Here is an 18637-nt window from a genome sequence, read left to right as displayed (position 1 = left end):
TCTTCTACCTGTTTGAGTTTATCAACAGCTTGCAGAGTTCTTCAGAAGTCGAGCTGAAAGACAGGTTTGGGCAAGCTGATTCAAGGCAGGAGCCTATCTCAGTTGCACCAGTGCTGTTCAGTGACTCAGACATTCACTTACAAATATTTTTGTTTATAGCTGCCATGACTACTTGAACTGCTTGACTGATGTTACTGTCTGCTTGCCAAAGGTCTCTAGCAATTAGCAGTAGCTGGGAAAAGTCAGAGAGGGATTCCCCTGTTGTGTACCTTGTGTGGGAGCAGGCAGTGTCTTCCTGGATGGAAGGCTGCCTAGGGCAGTTTTTGGAAGAGGAGGCTTGTCCTCTGTGCTTGGTTAGGCATTGCAGCAGTGGTTCTCTGGCTCCACCAGTGAAGCCAGAAGAGGGGCTTTAAATCATGTGTCACAGCAGGGGTTTTCCTGACCCTCCTGTAACTTGACCTGAAGGGACACTGTAGCCAGGTGGGGGTTGGCCTCTTCTCCCGGGCAACCAGCAATAGAACAAGGGAATACAGTCTCAAGTTGTGCTGGAGTAGGTATAGGCTGGATGTTAGGAGGAAGTTCTTCACAGAGAGAGTGATTGGCATTGGAATGGGCTGCCCAGGGAGGTGGTGGAGTCACCATGCCTGGAGGTGTTCAAGCAAAGCCTGGATGAGGCACTTGGTGCCATGGTCTGGTTGACTGGATGAGCTTGGAGGTCTCTTCCAACCTGGTTGATTCTATGATTCTGATATGTTCTCTTTGAGAAAAGCATTGCATGTGGAAGCTGTGCTAAGCCCAGGGAATTGAATACTCTTTTTTTTTTTTTTTTTGTAAAAAAGAGTTAAATCTAAAATTACTTAAAGCAAGTTTCACGTAGAGGAAAAACCGAATTTCAGTGCCATGCTTTGGACAGTGAAAGTTAAATTGTAATGTTTTATCATTTATGAATGTATGCTGCTTTATGACACTGTTTTTTTTCCTCTTCCATCCTGGGGTTAGTGACAGCATGCAGAGTGACATTGCATGCAACTTTGCAGAGGAAGTAAAATCAATTCCTGGCTCAGATGTCTCACTTAAAAACTTTCAGGATGCTAACACAGTTGGTAGATCTTTTTCAAGTTGTAGTCTTTGGTCAAGGGCGTTTTGTGGGATATTGAAGAAGACTTTCACTTTTACTGATGTTAAATATTTTTATACTTATTTTAAGCTTGGGTATGAAATTAGGGCAACACGATTCCCAAACTAGATACTACTGCAAATGCATAACTCTTTAAGTGTTGGTGGTGTGGTGTCTGGATAAAGATTTGGATTCTAAATTATGATGGACTTCACAATGAATGTGCAGAAAACAGGGTTCTTCATCTCAACCACATCATTAAGTGGTTATCTGTGATTGGTGTCAGGAAAGAAGATGGCACAAGCATTTTTATTCCAAGCATCAAAACTGTTTTAGATGCCTGGTATTCCTTGTAGAGCTCTCTCTGACGAGTGGATTATCTGTGTTCATCTATATCCAGGTACTTGACATAGACCTTTTGTTTTGTCAGCATTTGAATTGGTAGAATCATTATAACCCTCATTAAAAACAACTCGGATTGACTTAGCAATTAGTTGCCTGTTAAAGAGAAAGGAGATATTCTCAGAAGAGACAGTGAGAGCCATTCCTTTGTTTGTCTTTTGATCTTCTATGGTTTATCTTCTTGGTTTAAAATGCAGCCTCCTGTCTCCTGTGCAGAACTCACAGCATGATATTTCTGTCTGATGTATTGTGATTAAAGATACCGTCAGGTTATTTCTAAAACCCCAGTGGCGTGTATGTATTCTTTCTGCTGAAGATTTGTTTAGCTATGCTGTATGCTTGCACATCTTGGGGGGGAAAAGTTTAGAAATATAGCACTTCATTTCACTAGCATCTTGCATAGCTTTCCTTTTGGTCTGTTTTTTGTGGAACTAAAAGAACAGTTCTTAGCAAACCAAATTAGAGATGCAGAAAACCAGCAACAGAACAAGGGGACACAGTCTCACGTTGTGCTGGGGGAAGTCTAGGCTGGATGTTAGGAGGAAGTTGTTGGCAGAGAGAGTGATTGGCATTGGAATGGGCTGCCCAGGGAGGTGGTGTAGGCACCATCCCTGGAGGTGTTCCAGAGAAGACTGGATGAGGCACTTAGTGCCATGGTCTAGTTAGTTGAGTGGCTAGGGCTGGGTGCTAGGTTGGCCTGGATGATCTTGGAGGTCTCTTCCAACGTGGTTGATTCTATGATTCTATAACTTGACAAGGGAGGGAAAGGACACATTTAGGAAAATTAATGGAGTAATATCTGGTAGCAAGAGGTTCTTCAATTTAGTAGAGGCATGTAAATTAAAATTGGTGGAATTCAATGTAGAAATAAAATGTTTTAGCCTGTGAAGCTGAGCAGTAAGGGCTCAATAGTGTGGTCTCTTTAAATCAAGTTTGAGGCTGGAAAAGGAAGTTGACTGAGATGTTGTAATCTTTATTTAGATTATCCAAATGAGATTTTAAAAGCTTGTTTGTTTTTTTTTTTTTCTTTTGTTTGCTTGTTTAGTATTCTTTTTCCTTAGCTTAAAAAAAATAAGGGGGAGGGCAGTGTCTTACTGCAGGGAAAAAAAATAAACCAGGCAGCTTCTCCAGACTTTATTTAGAAGAAGAAAGAAAAAATAATGGCTTATTAAATAAACAGTGCTTTAGTCCTTGATGTCAGCTGCAGCCAGCATTCCCTCTCTATTAGCTTGGATAAATTTTGTGTAAGTTTGATACTGGAAGGGTTGCTGTCAATGCACAAGTAGTGTTTTGAATGTATGACTTTTAAGGCAGAATAGTACTTCACTGCTTATCAACCATTTTTAGATGCCCAGAGAAATGTGAAGTCAGATGTCATGTAGAATCTTATTACTGTAGTCCCTTTGAGTAATTAACAGACTGTTTTTCCCCCAACTGGTTTTGTAGTTAAAAACTGCGTTTGAAATGTGCAGGATCTGAGCCTGCCTATAGCATAAGATCAAAGTGTGCTGTCACAAACTGCTGTTTGCCAGTGCGATTTCTGGTGTGGTCTCTTATGTGGAACATAGTCAAAAGATGACATTTAAACTGAGGAGATGCTTGTCTAAGACTTTTCAAGTTGACATCTAAGAGGAGCATGCATTGACAAGGTACTTGAAGGATCAATTTTGAAGTGAAAGGATTTTTTAGCGTGCACACAGAAATATGCTAAACCAGGCTTTCATAGAGACAAAATGATTCTGTGGTGCAGCATACCTCGTTATGTACTCAAGATGAAAAGCACTTTTATCCAAGTGCTTAGAATGATTCCATTGAGACAACAGGAAATTATGTAGTGGGAGAAACAGTGTTTAAGAACTCAAACACTACAAAAGGTAAAGCATGCTCAGAATTCTTTGAATGATGTATGTGTTTTACACAGAATCACCCAGGACGGAAAGGACCTCTGAGATCAAGTCCAGCCGTTTCACCTGCTCCACCAAGTCTGGCACTTCTACACCATGTCCCCACCAGATCTATATGTTTTTTAAACACATCGAGGGATGGTGACTCCACCACTTCCCTAGGCAGCCTGTTCCAGTGCCTGACAACCTTTCACATGAAAACATTTTTACTAGCATCCAACCTAAACCTCCCCTGGCGCAGCGTGAGGCCATTGCCTCCTGTTCTCTCATTACCTGCTTGTGAGACCAGTGCCTACCTCTCTTTCAGGTAGCTGTAGAGGGCAGTAAGGTCTCAATTTAATCTGTTAATTTATGTGAAGATAGCTCTGGTGAGCTACTTGTTTATCAGTGTATTATATTCTGCCCTGGTCATTCCTCAGTGACTCATCTCGAGGTACTTTCGTTAGGTTGGTGGGCTGGGGTGTTTTCCCTATGACTTGATGCGGTTTGTGGATGCTCCACAACATGCGGGCTTCCAAAGCCCATGTTCCTCTCTGTAAGGGGCTTCCCACCAAACGTTCCTCGTCGTGTACCCAGGGCTAACCGAGGCATGAATTGGTCCAGCCCAGACCCAGGCTGGCTTTAGAGGAATGAGAATTTCTATAGCCTTTCTCACCTCCGCTCCCGGGAAGGTGAAATTGTAAGCTTTTGCAGAAGTTTAATGTTGTGTATCTGTTAATGAGCCGTTAAGAGAGATGTTAAGAGAAGGTTTTCAGTAATACAGTAGTTATCTTGACTACCTTCTAGTGCTGTGGAGGAGGGTGAGTGAGTCAAAACAATCTGAATGAAGTGCATATTGAATGTGATGGTGGTGGGGATGCGAGGGGGCAAGAGAGAAATCAGTGAGCAAGCAAGAGGAAAGGGCGTTTGGAGGATTATTTTCCTTAGATCTTGTGTTAGTTCATAAATGATATATTTAAAGTAACAGCAAAACACCAACCTTTAATTGTGGACTTCAGTCTCTTGTCAAGCAGATGACAACGTGTTGAGGCAAGAATATCAGAGATTAATAGTGTTCTCCCCTCCCTCCTCCACACCCCCACCCCCAGTTTTGGGGATAAAAATAGCACGCTGTATTTTTTTGTTTCCTAGATGATCTGAGAGCTCAAAGCTTTCTCAGCCATAAAGGGGCACTAAACAGTTTGCCTTTTTTGTAGTGGGCAAAGCAGAACGTGCATTTCAGTGTGCAGTCCTACTTACACAGCTGACAGTGTTCTATTGAATCACAACTCTGCTCGTAGGCATCTAAAAATAAATGAAGGAACTTGCTGAGAGCCCTCTGAAGTTAATGGAAGATGGCTGATGAGTTCAGTTGGAATTAGACTGAGGATTATAGCTCTATCTCTTCTTTGGGTGGTCATATCAATATAAATTAGAAGAGGGCAATGTGGCTGATAATTTAGTCTTAGAATCGTGTAATTTTTCTGTTGTAAGTGAAATTGTGGCAGATAATTATCAACTGTTGTGGCAGCATCAACAATTGCCTTGGGATGAATCTGTGCTTTCATTTTTACATGTGCAAAAGAAAATACATCTGAATGCTTGCTGTCTGTCCTTGTAACAGCAAAGCAGGCACTTTCTGTTCAGGGCATGAGAGTTTGCTGTCTTCAAGGGAGTTAGTGTATGAGAAGCTAATTAGCAGAGATAGGAGTTACGTGTTTTCACACCTACTCTGCCCTTTTCTAATTAAGAACTTCAGGACTCCGAGGTTGCCCCTGAGCTCGTGTCCAGCTGCATTTTCATTGATTCCATCATTTCCAGTAACTGCCATGGCACGGGGCCATTTCTGATGTTTTGAAGTCAAATCCTTGATAAAACGTTAATTTAGATAGTCTAGGACAGGAGTTGATACAAGATTCTGGTATGGAGATTGTGCTTTTGGAGCTGCTTATTACAGAATCACACAGAATCACAGAACTTTAGAGCTTGGGAGGGACCTCCTGAGATCATCGAGTCCAACCTCCCTGCCGAGGCAGGAGTCAGTTTACCCCTTGCCTTCCAGGGGGGGGACTCAAGAGGCTCATTTCTGCTGAAGCAGAAGGCACAATACAGAGCAAACAAAACCAAAGCAAAGAGCTTTAATTACAGAGAGACTGTCTTGATTTCTGAATACGATGAGTATAGCTGCGTGCAGTGAGTAAACTCTGCAAAGAAAGTTGTTAGCTGAAGTGTCCATACAATGTGTCATTACTGGTGTTTGGGAAGCAGGAAACTGGAACCTGATTAGTATGTTCTAGTGTGTAGCATCTAATTGTTGTTAAATGTGCAAGTCAGTACAAGCAAAGGTTTGGGGTTTTAAGCTTCCTATAATTCTAACCCTGTTAGGTGCTATCCTGTGCCACCTCCCCAGGTACTCAAAGGGTGAGAGGAGAGCTGTGCCCTTGTGGGATCCTGCGCATTGTATGCCGCATGGGGAAAGTGATTGTGAGGAGCTCTTGTTGTTATGTGTGACCTCTGTGGTGAACAGGATTAGTTCAAACTACTCTGATGGCATTATTGAATGAAAGAATAGTAGCCTAGCACAACAGAGACTAAGAAGGATGATGTAGATACGCAAATGCTAAATTTAGCTTTAAGATGATTATTCTGTGCCAGTTTCCTGCTTCTCTGGAAGCAACACCTGTGAAATAAATGCAGCTTCTAGTTCTTGAGTAAGTCTGGTATGGAGAATTGGGGAGGGTTTTAACTTTATTTTTGTGCCCTTAAGTTATATAATACCTGGTGATCATGCAGGTCTAAGAAATAGTGGTTTTGGAGGCTGGCTGTTTCTTGTAGCAGTTATTTTGTGATGGTCTTGGGTTTTCCTTTATGTCTTACTGATAGAGGAGGATCACTCGGACTGTCTGGCTGCAGTGGCTGTGTTCCACGAGAGGAGAGTAACATTTGTTAAGAAATAGACCACAGTCAGGTGGGAGAAGATTGTTTTGGTGTGGATTATGGATGCATATGCTGCAACTTTTTAAAGACTAAGTGCTGTATGGTATGATCTCCCAGCAGGCCTTTTCCCTGCTGCTGCGGAATAGTGTCAGATGGGTTGATGGATGGAGATCGGCAGATCTGTGCCCATGTGTGCTTTCTAGGAGTGATCTGAAACGGGAATGGTTTTGGGGGCTAACGAGGCCCACGTAAGGCATCGTGGCCGCTCTGGCAGCTTGACCTGCGGCGTGCCCCGGTGTGCGTGTATCCCGTTTGTACTGCCGTTCACAGGCGGAGCGGGCAGCGTGGTGAGGTTCGGCTTTCATTCTGCGGGGGTAAAATGTGCCGAGCCGGGGGCAGCCGCCGGTCGCTAGCGGCAACCCGCGAGGCTCGGCGCGGGCGGCGCTGCCGTGCGCCGATAGGTGGCAGTGTCGGCGCGGCGACGGGCAGCCCCTCGGCGGCGTGGCCGCGCTCCCGCCGGCGGCGGCTGGCAGCCCGGCGGGCTGTGCCGGGGTTCCCCGCCGCTCCCCAGATCCTTCAGTTATTACCGCTGTGTTTAATTCCCCCTCCATTCGTGCGGGCGGACATCGGCACGGTAAGCCGCGCTCCGGCAACCCGCGCGTCGGGACTTCAGGGGTCGGAGGTGGCGAGCACAGTCCCATCCCGGGCACAGTCCCGTCTCCGTCACGGGCGTGGGCTGCGGGCAGGGCGCTGCTTGCCTGGGGGGCTGCGCGAGTAGGGGTATGTGGTGGTGGTGGGGGGGGGTTGAAGCGCGCCTAATGAGATGCGGCGAAGTAGGAGGCGGGCCCGAGCGGTGGCACAGCCAATAGGCGGCGGCGGCGGCGCATAAATTATGGGGGGGGCCGGGATGGCCAGGTTTTGTGCGGCGCGGCGGAGCTCTGACCTCGGAGCTGGCCGAGCGCAGCCCCGCGCCCCGGAGGGTTCTGCCGTTCGGCCTCGTCGCCACCGCCCCGCCGCTCGGCGGAGCTGCCCCGCCGCCCGGTGCTTACGCACACGGCCGGAGAGAGAGAAGTGAGACGGATTTCTGTGGGGAGCGTCTCTGGCCGCGATTGCATGAATGCCCAATGTTGTAGACCAGTGGCAATGGATCTAGGAGTTTATCAACTAAGACACTTCTCAATTTCTTTCTTATCGTCTTTGCTGGGTACCGACAACTCTTCCCTGAGGCTCGACAGTAGGTAAATAAGTGTTGTGTCCGAGGGGTTGTGCCGGCGCAGCGGTAACCGGGCAGGTGAACGCAGAGCTGGCTCCTTTGTCCGGGAGAGCCGCAGCGGCAACTCCGGGCACCCGCATCGCCTCACCGGAGGGGCTGCCCGCCCCAGCGCCGAGCGCTTGTGCCGCATCCTGCAGTTAAGCTCCATCTTTGTGGTCTGTTCTGGAGCAAAATGTCGGGATATCTGATCCGGCTGCAGGCGGGGGATTCGGGGTGGCTTCATAGGTTGCTCTGCTGCATTGGAGCATCCCGGTTAGGCGGCGGCGGCGGCGGCTGGGCAGCGTGAGGATGACTTTCTCGGCCAACTGGCTACCAATGCCCGCGTCTCTTGTCTGTTAAATAATTCATCTGCAGCTAATGTATTTTTTTCCTCTTTCTTTTATCTCTTGCAGCTCTTCTGGTGCAAGCGTGGTAGCTATCGACAACAAAATCGAGCAAGCGATGGTACGTACTGTGATTGGGGCAGAAAACCTTGTTCATGTTTAAAGCAGTAAACAATATGGGGATGCGGCGGTCGATGGTTAACCCCTGCGCGGACGTACGTTCGTAGCGAGCGGGGTTGGGGAGGGAGGCGAGAGTTTGATCTTTTTTCAGGGGCTTTATTTTTTTTCCCCTCCGTTTTGGTGTTTTATTGATCAGTAGCTTCCTGCGGAGAGGAATGCGCACGTTTGTCTTATCGATGCCGTAGAGGGAATGACGGCATCGCTTTTGGCTCCTGCCTCCCGTAACGATTTGATCACGGCCCCGTACGGCGGGGGAGAGGCGCTGCTGGGCAGCAAGCGCCGTTTGTTCGGGAGATTTTTACCCCGCTTTCCAAAGCGGGACTCGTTCGGGATGCTCTTAGTTTTATAACTGCCCTTTCAGCGCATCTCGCTCAGGGCCACCCCTGCCCAACGGACGCTTCCCCTGTGGGCTGCAGCCGAGCAGAGCATTACTCCGCCGCGGTGCCCTTATCCCGGCGGCCGGTACGGGCGTTGCAGTGTCCGGAGCCGGTGGCTCCCTCTCTGGGGCAGGCAGTCCGGCCCCCGCCCTGGCCCCGGCACGGTACCGCGGCTCTGCGCCTGGGGCCCGGCCGCCCTTTGTTACTGGAGCGGTGCCTGAAGTCGTTCTCACGGGAGCCTCTGCCGGCTGTTGCTAGGCAAACTGCGAGCCTTTAACTCCCGGCTATAAATAACTCGGCCGCTCATTGGGCTGGGCGCGCTCTGGCGTCACGACGGTCGCGCAGGGCTGGCGGGAGGGAGGGAACTGCGGCAGCCTGCGCCGAGAACTGGCTGCAGCCGGCGCGGGGGGGGAGGCGGCGCCGGGGGCGGGGCCAGGCGCCGGGGGCGGGGCCAGGCGCCGGGGGCGGGGCCAGGCGCCGGGGGCGGGGCCCGCTGTCCGCCTGGCTCCGCACGTGTGCGGCGGGGCGGCCGCCGGCAGGCTCTGACAGGTCCCCACCCCCACACCGCTTCCTCCGCGCTCCCGTCGGGTGGCCGAGCGCCGGGGTTCTGCTCTGGCTCGGCCGCTGTCTCGGGTCCCTCCGCCGAAGAGCTGCTGGCCGTGCTGCGGACATGGCTCTCACTGGGATGCTCCTCTGCATCAGAGATGAGATGGGTTCAGCACAGTCTCTCTGCAGAGAGGATCTGCTGCATCTCCAGCCGAGCTGGGTGGGGGCTCGGGCCTGACACTGGGCTGCTTTCCTAATGCACATGCTCTCTTCTGCGTTTCAGGATCTGGTAAAGAGTCACTTGATGTATGCAGTAAGGGAGGAAGTGGAGGTTCTCAAAGAGCAAATCAAAGAGCTGATAGAGAAGAACTCACAGCTGGAGCAAGAAAACACTCTGCTAAAAACACTTGCCAGCCCGGAGCAGCTTGCCCAGTTTCAAGCACAGCTGCAGACTGGTTCCCCGCCTTCCTCTTCCCAGTCACAAGGGACAACACAACAGCCTGCTCAGCCGGCATCACAGGGGTCAGGGCCTTCAGCGTAGTTCAAGATGTTGTTGCCATCGTGAACGCTGGCCTCTGGACTGCCCAGAGCAAGAAGGACTAGGGGAAGTCCACCACAGCCACTCTGCATCCATTTCAGTGCACACTGCAACCCAGGCTGAGGACTCTATGCCCTGCACACATCAGGAGAGGCTTCTCTCTGCCCTGTATTATGCACTCATCTGTCTCTCTCTTCCTTCCCTTCCCCTTTTGGCTTGAAGGAGTCTTTGTTGCTAGGCTGATTGAACAAAACAAAACTTCTTCCAAAGAATTAGCACAAGTACACTGGGGACTTGAGCAGCTTCTGCAAATGGCTGAGAAGCGAAGCTGCATGCCTGAATCCTTTTGGTTTGTTTTTTTTTTAAGCTCTTACTCATCCAGTGATATAACTGACACAAGTGCTTTTCAAGCTTGGAAATATGAAGAAATAAGACTGGAGTAAAAATCGATGGCTCAATCCCCCCCATAGTGCACTGGGATTCCAAAGTGAGGACTGGTGCATAGGATCTGAGAGGAAGAGAGAGAGAAAGGTAAAATTCAGCGTTTAACACTTAATTGTCACCTGAAACCTTAAGTGCAAGCATTTGCACCGTTTTCTGAGGCAATGAACAGGTGCATAAAGCTGTATTATATAGAACGCAGGTAGATGACAGTACAGTTGGGTCATAGGATAATTACAATGAAGGTTATTTGCCTACTGTATATTTGTGTATTTAGTGTAATTACTTTGTAAAATAGGAAACTGTAACTATTTAGGTTGTACAGATTGAAGTTTAGTTGTCTCATTGGCTGATCTGAAGAAGTTTGGAGAGTTTGTTGTGGTTTGTTTGGTTTTGTTTTTCTTTTTTAAGGCTACATAAATAAGAATGCACCTACGCAACTCTTACAGGATTTGGCAGCTTTATGCTGTTCGTGTAACTTCATGAAGTTCCCTGGGCTGCTGATTATCTTGAAGTAAATCTTTGTTCGTTGTAGTTTGGTCCAAGACAGGAAAAACAAACACTCCAAAAATTACCAAACCCTGCTAGCAAAGAGTTAAAACCCCGACTATAAAAACTTGGATTTCCCGGTATGGACTTTTTGCATCTGATCTGTATAGTAGTATGCATATGTTTTTTGTGCATGTTCTCTAAACAGTTGTAACACGTCCATGTATTTAACTGTTGCACTTGTCAACTTTCAATAAAGCATATGACGTTGATAAATCATCGTTTGTATATTGTGCTGATCTTGACTGCAGTCCCTCTCAGCGTCTTGCAGTACAGTTTTGCAGGAGCAGTGAGGTCAGGAAGCATAGGATCCTGCCTGTTGGCTTCAGAGCTTTGAGCTAAAAATGCCACAGTGTCTTAAAACTGCAGGGTGCATGAAGTCGTCAAAGGCAGGAGGGAAAAGTAGGAGTCCTAACTAAGCCTGACGCCTTGTTTTGGTCCAGTCCTGTACAGTCAGGACTGTCAGATGCCTTCTAGAGTAGTAGTCAAGCAGGAGTGCAGGCATCTGGCGTGTGATCAGCCACGAATGTATAAACCTCGTGCAACAGTTGCTACGTAGCAGCCAGCTGCTCTTTGCCTGGGATGTGGTGGCAGGCAGCTCCGATCACTTTAATTTGTGGTGGCAAAGGCAGCAGGCATTACAGCAGGAGGGAAAAGTAGGAGTCCTAACTAAGCCTGACGCCTTGTTTTGGTCCAGTCCTGTACAGTCAGGACTGTCAGATGCCTTCTAGAGTAGTAGTCAAGCAGGAGTGCAGGCATCTGGCGTGTGATCAGCCACGAATGTATAAACCTCGTGCAACAGTTGCTACGTAGCAGCCAGCTGCTCTTTGCCTGGGATGTGGTGGCAGGCAGCTCCGATCACTTTAATTTGTGGTGGCAAAGGCAGCAGGCATTACAGCTTCCCTGGCAGGCCAGCTGTAGCACTGCCATCTCAAGAACTTCCTGCGATGAAACCGGGATGAAACTCCCACGTCCAAGAATTTCTCACATTTCACCACCACGGCTCTTACCTTGATCGTTTTGTGCTTATTTTGTGAGTTGGGATTGTGTTAACTCTGCTTTCTGAAATTGAGAATGAGTCCCACTTCTGTGTGAAGATCAAGCTTCCTCTTCAAGTTGAAGAACAGTATTTTTTTCTTCAGTGATGATGGTTAAACAATAAGTGAATTGAAATCTGTGCATTTCTAGGTGAGTGGATGTGCTAACTGATAACCTGAAATCAGAGGAGTGAAAGAATTTGCACCTCTTCAAATTGAAGAACAGGATTTTTCTCTTAAGTGATGATAGTTGTTATTAAGTGAATTTAAATCTGCATTTCTTGGTAGAGTGGATGTGCTAATTGATAACCTGAAATCAGAGGAGTGAAGGAATTTGTACCTCTTCAAATTGAAGAGCAGTATTTTTTTCTTCAGTGGTGATAGTTATTATGAAGTGAATTTAAGTCTGCATTTCTAGGTAGAGTGGATGTGCTAATTGATAACCTGAAATCAGGGGAGTGAAATAATTTGTACACATTCAAATTGAAGAGCAGTAGTTTTTTCTTCAGTGGTGATGGTTAAATAATAAGTGAATTGAAATCTGTGCATTTCTAGGTGAGTGGATGTGCTAACTGATAACCTGAAATCAGAGGAGTGAAAGAATTTGCACCTCTTCAAATTGAAGAACAGGATTTTTCTCTTAAGTGATGATGGTTAGATAATAATTGAATTTAAGTCTGTGCATTTCTAGGTGAGTGGATGTGCTAATTGATAACCTGAAATCAGAGGAGTGAAGGAATTTGTACCTCTTCAAATTGAAGAACAGTATTTTTTTTTCCTTAAGTGATGTTAGTTATTATTAAGTGAATTTAAGTCTCTGCATTTCTAGGTGAGTGGATGTGCTAATTGGTAACTTGAAATCAGGGGAGTGAAAGAATTTGTACCTCTTCAAATTGAACAGTATTTTTCTCTTAAGTGATGATAGTTGTTATTAAGTGAATTTAAATCTGCATTTCTAGGTAGAGTGGATGTGCTAATTGATAACCTGAAATCAGAGGAGTGAAAGAATTTGCACCTCTTCAAATTGAAGAACAGGATTTTTTTCTTCAGTGGTGATGGTTATTATGAAGTGAATTTAAGTCTGTGCATTTCTAGGTAGAGTGGATGTGCTAATTGATAACCTGAAATCAGGGGAGTGAAATAATTTGTGCATATTCAAATTGAAGAACAGGATTTTTCTCTTAAATGATGATGGTTAAATAATAAGTGAATTTAAGTCTGTGCATTTCTAGGTGAGTGGATGTGCTAACTGATAACCTGAAATCAGAGGAGTGAAGGAATTTGTACCTCTTCCAATTGAAGAGCAGTATTTTTTTTTCTTTAAGTGATGTTAATTATTATTAAGTGAATTTAAGTCTCTGCATTTCTAGGTGAATGGATGTGCTAATTGGTAACCTGAAATCAAGGGAGTGAAAGAATTTGTAGCTTTACATTGGATTGTGTTTGCTGGTGTTGAGCATGCAAATCTTGGATGCTACTCACAGTTAATGAGGTAAAATGGTCAGTACTTTGAGTAGCAAGACAGTACTTTGACCTTGAAAGCAGTGTGCTGAGATTGGAATACAAGGAATTAATTTGACTTGAAATGTAAGGGTTAATCACAGAGTGCTCTAATTGGGTTTTACATGACTGCTTACACCATACAGTGAAAAATCAAGAGCTACTGTTCTTGCAGTGCTTTATGTTGCTGAGAGTAGTCAGGTGCAGCAGAGGAAGCAGGGTCAGGTGCAGCAGAGGAAGCAGGCCCAGGGGTTGAAAGGAAGGACAAATTTTTATGTGGTTTGTAGCCAAGTTCTTGCTTTTTGGGTGCTCCTCATGCAGGGGTTGAGGCAGTGTAAGCACTGTATGAGCATCACTGGGATTAGTATATTAAAGTGTGTGTACGAGTGTGTCCCTCCTGGGGGTGTGAACATTATCTCCTAGTTTGTGTTCTCAAGATTTCAGTATGTAGAATTTAAGAGTGTTCTCAATGAGGAAATGCCAGAGAGAAATGCAAGATTTGTTTTATTCCTTGTGGATTAAGCTCAAATTAGGAATTGATGATAGCCTTTGTGGCAGTACAACACTCGAATGACTCGAATCTGACAAAAGCAATGCTAATTTTGGTGCTTTTTAAATGGTTTGATCATCTCCAGTTGCCTTTGTATTCTGAATGTCTTTTTAGCACATCCAGGCCATAACATTGAGTATATAAGAAAGTCAATCTTAGCAAGCAGGCAGACTTTTTTCATCCATCTCACTGGCCAAAATTTCCAACTTCTTTTCTGTTTCAGAAAGAAATTGGCTTCTGAGGTTTTGTTGTTTCTGGGTTTGGGGGGGGGGATGTTTGTTATGGAGTTTGTGTGTGTTTTTGGTTTTGGGTGGTGTATTTGATGTTTGGTTTTGTTTTTCTTTTGAAGAACAGCTTGAGCATTTTCTAAATTGAAGATTTTGATTTCTTTAAACTGCCCTTTGATGCAACACCTAGAAGTCTGAAGGTTTTTGGTGAGAGAATACATCTGTAAATATTAATACACTGTCTTCTGTGTTGGTAAATGTGATGATTTAGTCTTAGGGACTGAATAGTTTTAAAGCTATGGAGACAGTTTTTTGAGCTATTCATTAGTTGCTAAAGTTAGGCAGAGGAATGTTTTGTTGCTGAGGTTATTTTGGCAACAGCTCTGGCAAAACTGCAGCCTCTCTGTGAAGCTGATTCAAGTTGACTAAGATGACACTTGAGGCCCAGACAAAGAGTAGGCATTTTGGTTGGTTGCATTATAATACTTCTGGAATGAATTGCTTTGATTTTTGCTTTTGTTCTAGAACAGATAATTTTCCAGAACACTTTACATCAAATGCTATCAATAGTCAAAAAATAGTGTCTTTGTACCCCAATTTATGTCCTTGAACAAGCTAGGAAGTCCTTTGGTTTTCATGCACAGTGAGAAACAAATTAAATGTGATCTGTCTTTTTTATGTCAGGCTTTTTATTGACTGACTGCATGTCTCAGATTCAGTAACTCTTTAGGCTATACTCAAGCTGTTTGTCATTTAACTTCTCGTTGGCAATTAGCTGCACACTTCCTTTATTTCTAACAGCAATTTGCTAAACTAATCTAAAGCAAATTATCACAGAGACCAAACCTTTCTTTTTAAACTCCTGTAGCTTTTTTTTTTGGTAACCAATCGTCTGGCAAATAATTCTAAAGGGCATCCAGATTGAGCAAATTCTGAGGGCTCTGTAAATATTTGGGGAAGAGAAATATCCTTCCATTACATGCCTGGAAACTGTTCAGACAACAGCCAGACAAAGCCTCCCAGCAGCAGTGGAGTAAATGCTGTGCCTTAGTGATGCCTCTCCCTGATTCTTATGGAAGAAATCAATGCCTGGGAGGCAGCTTCCCATCTTTCAAGTGGAGAAAGAACCCAGCAGGGCTATTTGAAAATCACTACCCTTGATTTCTGTACCTACAGTGAATATATTTATCTTGATACAAAGAATTGTAATGATTTTTTTTTTCCCCTCCTGGAGTGCAATAGCAGCACTGGATCATGCTGACTGAAGGTGTACTTGTTTAGCTTAATATGTGCCATTTTCAAACCCTCTTGTTGGGTGTCTTGGATACTTCAGTAACAATTCACATCTCAGAAATGTTGCATTATTTCTTGTTTGTTTTTTTTTTTTTTCCACCCTCTTTTAGAATTCTGCATTTTAACTTAATGGACAGTTTTCTGCTGGGGTAAACCTTAAACAAGTTGCAAGTCCAAGTCTGAAGTGGAAATTAGCCCAATTCCAACCACCACAGCTCAGTGCAACTTCAGATGTAGGAAAACTAAACAGAAAATCGTTGCTGGAGTGAGCTCCTGGGAAGCCTGGAATGAGCTTAGATATTTGAAATGCAGGTTTGAAGATCCTCTGAAAACCACCTGCCACTGGCACAATCCTTTTCCTGCAGTGAGTAAGCAGGCTTTGCTGACTGCCTATGTGCTGAGCTAAGCCAGCAAGCAGCCTACTTGAAAATCCCATGGCAAGGAGTTTCCAGCAGACACTGGCAACTGCCCTCTTGCATCAGGGTCCAGTTTCCAGCAGGAGCAAAGCCAAGCTCAACAAGTAAGTTAAAAGCCAAACCCTGAATAAACTGACTTCCTGACATTGTAAATACCTCGGAAACAGCAGCAGTTCAAAAGGGAAAATGTGCAAAACTGAAACTCTGTCCTCCCAGCTGGTGGTTATTCGTTGAGGTCCTCCCAGGAGAGCTGTGCTGAGCTGAGAAGCAACAGGGTTTAGGCAGGACGTGGCCAAGAGGCCCCCCAAAATGTAGTGGAACAGGAATTTGGGTATGGTGTGGTATGATGACCAGCTGAGGGAAGGAAAAACAGTTCTTGAAAACCACATTCCTGAGCTAAGGCATGTTCTTAGATAATCTTGAAGCTCAGCTTTGGTTCTTGGGCTGTGCTGGGTGGGGGTGGTTCTTCAGTGATACATATGTGGTAACACGTTCTGGATGCAGTTCAAGTCATCCTGGGAAAGTGGCTGCAGAAAAGGTCATAACATTCCAATCTGCAGACCTTTTTTGGGTGGACTGAGAGCTCTGCTGTAACACTCTCTTCAGAGCTCCAAGGGCACTGTAAACCAGTGAGAGGTAGAGATCCAGCAAGTGCAAGCTCAGGGCAAATCCACCTCAATCTTGGAAATGATGAAAGGGCAGCAAACAAAACTTTTCAGCCTTCCAAGAACAAAGTCAAGACTATCAAACTCCTATGGCCTTCAAAAAGGAAAGCAGATCTGGTTTTCATCAGGGACTATGGGAAGGGGAGGAGATGAAAGTATTTGTGGATTAGATTGTGGATTAGATTAGCTGCTTTCCAGTCCAACATGCATTCAGCATCTCTTGGAGCTGGAAGCTGGGTGTCTGTGCTGACCTCTCAGGACCCCTCAAAACTCATGTTGAAAGTGTCTGCCTGCATTGTGCTCCCTATGGAGGCTGTACTAAATGGTCATTCTTCCTTCTATTAGTTTTGTCACTGGGAACCAGCCTGTTCTGCCTCTCTGCTGCTGCTTTAATCAAAGCTTTGCTACCAGATAGCCATCAGAAAAGACATCTGCAATTCAATTACATATGTGCTTAAACTCAGGATCTCTGTGAAACTGGCTGCTGCCAGAACAGCCTGCCCTCCACGCTGTGGGCTCACTAGGGCTGCAGCTGGCAAGGCTCTACTCCAGCACTTCTGCCTCCTGCCTCACTGGTACTGCTTATAGATGCAAGGGGCCATTCCTTATAGGAGCCTAGTAGTAGTTTATTCCTTCTTTGCAAAGCAGGAATGAAGCTAGAAACCTGACATCACTGAGAGGCTCCAGAATCTGCACTATTACTTTATCAGAAGTGGTTGCTGCAGAGTAGTGTCCTTCTGCCTCGAGATGCAGCATGAAAAATCTCCAATGGTGCTCAGGAGGGTAAGTTACTTCATCTTCTTTGTGAGCATGAAAGCACAACGAATTGAAAGGAGCATCTGTACTAAAGCAAGTCAGATTTATTTACTTGTCACTGACTGACTTTGAACTCCAGTGCTGTGAGTGCATATTCCCTGGTGCTGGCTGCTCCAAAGCCGCTGTTCTTGTTTACAGTGATCCTATGAGATGACCAAGGTGAGGTCTAGGAAGCTTCTGGGCAAATCAAATTGCAGAGCCTCTAGGAGGAACATCTCCTCTGGAAATGTTTCCATGACCTTAAAAGTAGCAGTGGCCTTCAAGAGGTATCAGGCTGGTCCCTGACACCTACAACAACCTTGTTTAAGAACGTTCCAGAAAGATGGGACTGAGCACTTTAGTAGTCTTGCTAAGAAACAGTTATAAAGGCTCACAAAATCACAGCTGAAAGCAGTCAAGGGGGAGGATTCTGTAGGCTTCTTTGTAGAAAAGATGCAGCTGACACCCAAAGAGAAGGTGAACACAAGGGGTGGATGTGGCTTACAGCAAGCTTTCCTGCCTTCAGGAAGCAACAATCTCTGGTTAATACAGAGGCTTGCCTGGGATGGGGAAAAAAAGGCAAACAGAGAACAGAACAATGCAGCTGAACATAGCCCTGACATGACTGAGGTGTACAGGTGACCTGTCTGCATCCCATGAGTGTAGGATTTAACACCTTGCAGCCATCCGTGTTCTCCATCTACCATGCATGAGGCATCCATCCCAGCAACGGTGATGAAGGCACTTCAGTTCTGTCAGGGGGAGGTGAGGATAGAGGCATAAGTACCTGTAGGTGGTGCAGGAAAGAGTCCTGTAGCCCATCTCTTGGTCTCCATCAGCTTTAAATCCAGGAAAGACTTTCTTCATCAGCTAATAAGATGTTCATGGCTATTTACTTAATGGGTGGTAGGGCACGTCAAAGAGGGGCAGCAGGATAATAGAGGAGTCCTTCTGAAGGTATCTTTGGTGCCAGAGAGGCACAAACAACTTATAAAAATGACCATGAGGCAGCAGTGTGCTCTTGTGGCCAGGAGGGCCAATGCCATTCTGGAGTGTATTAAAAGGGCTGTGGCCAGTAGGTCAAGAGAGGTTGTCCTGTCCCTCTACTCTGCCCTGGTGAGGCTGCATTTGGAGTACTGTATCCAGTTCTGCCCCCACCCAGTTCAAGAGGAACATAGAATTGTTTGAGTCCAGTGCAGAGCCACAAACACTATCAAGGGAATGGAACATCTCTCTTGTGAGGAGAGACTGAGGAAGCTGGGGTCTTTAGCTTGGAGGAGAGGAGCCTGAGAGGTGACCTCATCAATGTTCATCAATATGTAAAGGGTGAGTGCCTGGAGAATGGAGCCAGGCTCTGCTCGGTGATGCCAGTGATAGGACATGGAGTGCTGGGTGGAAGCTGAGGCATAGGAAGTTTCATGTAAACATGGGGAGAAATTATTTACTGTGAGGGTGACAGAACCCTGGAACAGGCTGCCCAGGGGGGTCGTGGAGGCTTCCTCTCTGGAGACACTCAAAATCTGCCAGGATACATTTCTGGTGATCTGGTATAGGTTATCCTGCTGTGGCAGGAGGGTTGGCCTTGATG

General features: G+C 45.8%; 1 protein-coding gene and 1 long non-coding RNA gene across 7 annotated transcripts in view; both read left to right on the top strand.

Moving 5' to 3' along the window:
* TSC22D1 (TSC22 domain family member 1) overlaps positions 1–10785 on the top strand; it is a 92070-nt gene extending 81285 nt beyond the window's left edge. Inside the window, exons 1-3 of one of the 5 annotated variants that reach the window (XM_064175021.1) lie at positions 6820–6973; positions 8005–8056; positions 9322–10785. In XM_064175021.1, coding sequence (XP_064031091.1) covers positions 8054–8056; positions 9322–9579 — 261 coding nt within the window. In that variant the 5' untranslated portion in view covers positions 6820–6973; positions 8005–8053 and the 3' untranslated portion in view covers positions 9580–10785. Of the gene's footprint in view, positions 1–6819; positions 6974–7220; positions 7578–7769; positions 7895–8004; positions 8057–9321 lie in introns of those variants that run through there. The other 4 variants (XM_064175002.1, XM_064175028.1, XM_064175012.1 and 1 more) reach the window with 4 other exon arrangements.
* A 1301-nt stretch (positions 10786–12086) lies between these two features.
* Positions 12087–18637, top strand: part of LOC135192211 (uncharacterized) — a 97375-nt gene continuing 90824 nt past the window's right edge. For both annotated transcript variants that reach the window (XR_010308931.1, XR_010308930.1), the window contains exon 1: positions 12087–12158. This is a non-coding gene — a long non-coding RNA (uncharacterized LOC135192211). The remainder of the gene's footprint in view (positions 12159–18637) is intronic.

This window comes from Pogoniulus pusillus, chromosome 3 (assembly GCF_015220805.1).
Source record: "Pogoniulus pusillus isolate bPogPus1 chromosome 3, bPogPus1.pri, whole genome shotgun sequence".
NCBI lineage: Eukaryota > Metazoa > Chordata > Aves > Piciformes > Lybiidae > Pogoniulus > Pogoniulus pusillus.
Note: the sequence above shows the minus strand (reverse complement) of the source record. Positions and strands in the feature narration are given on the sequence as shown.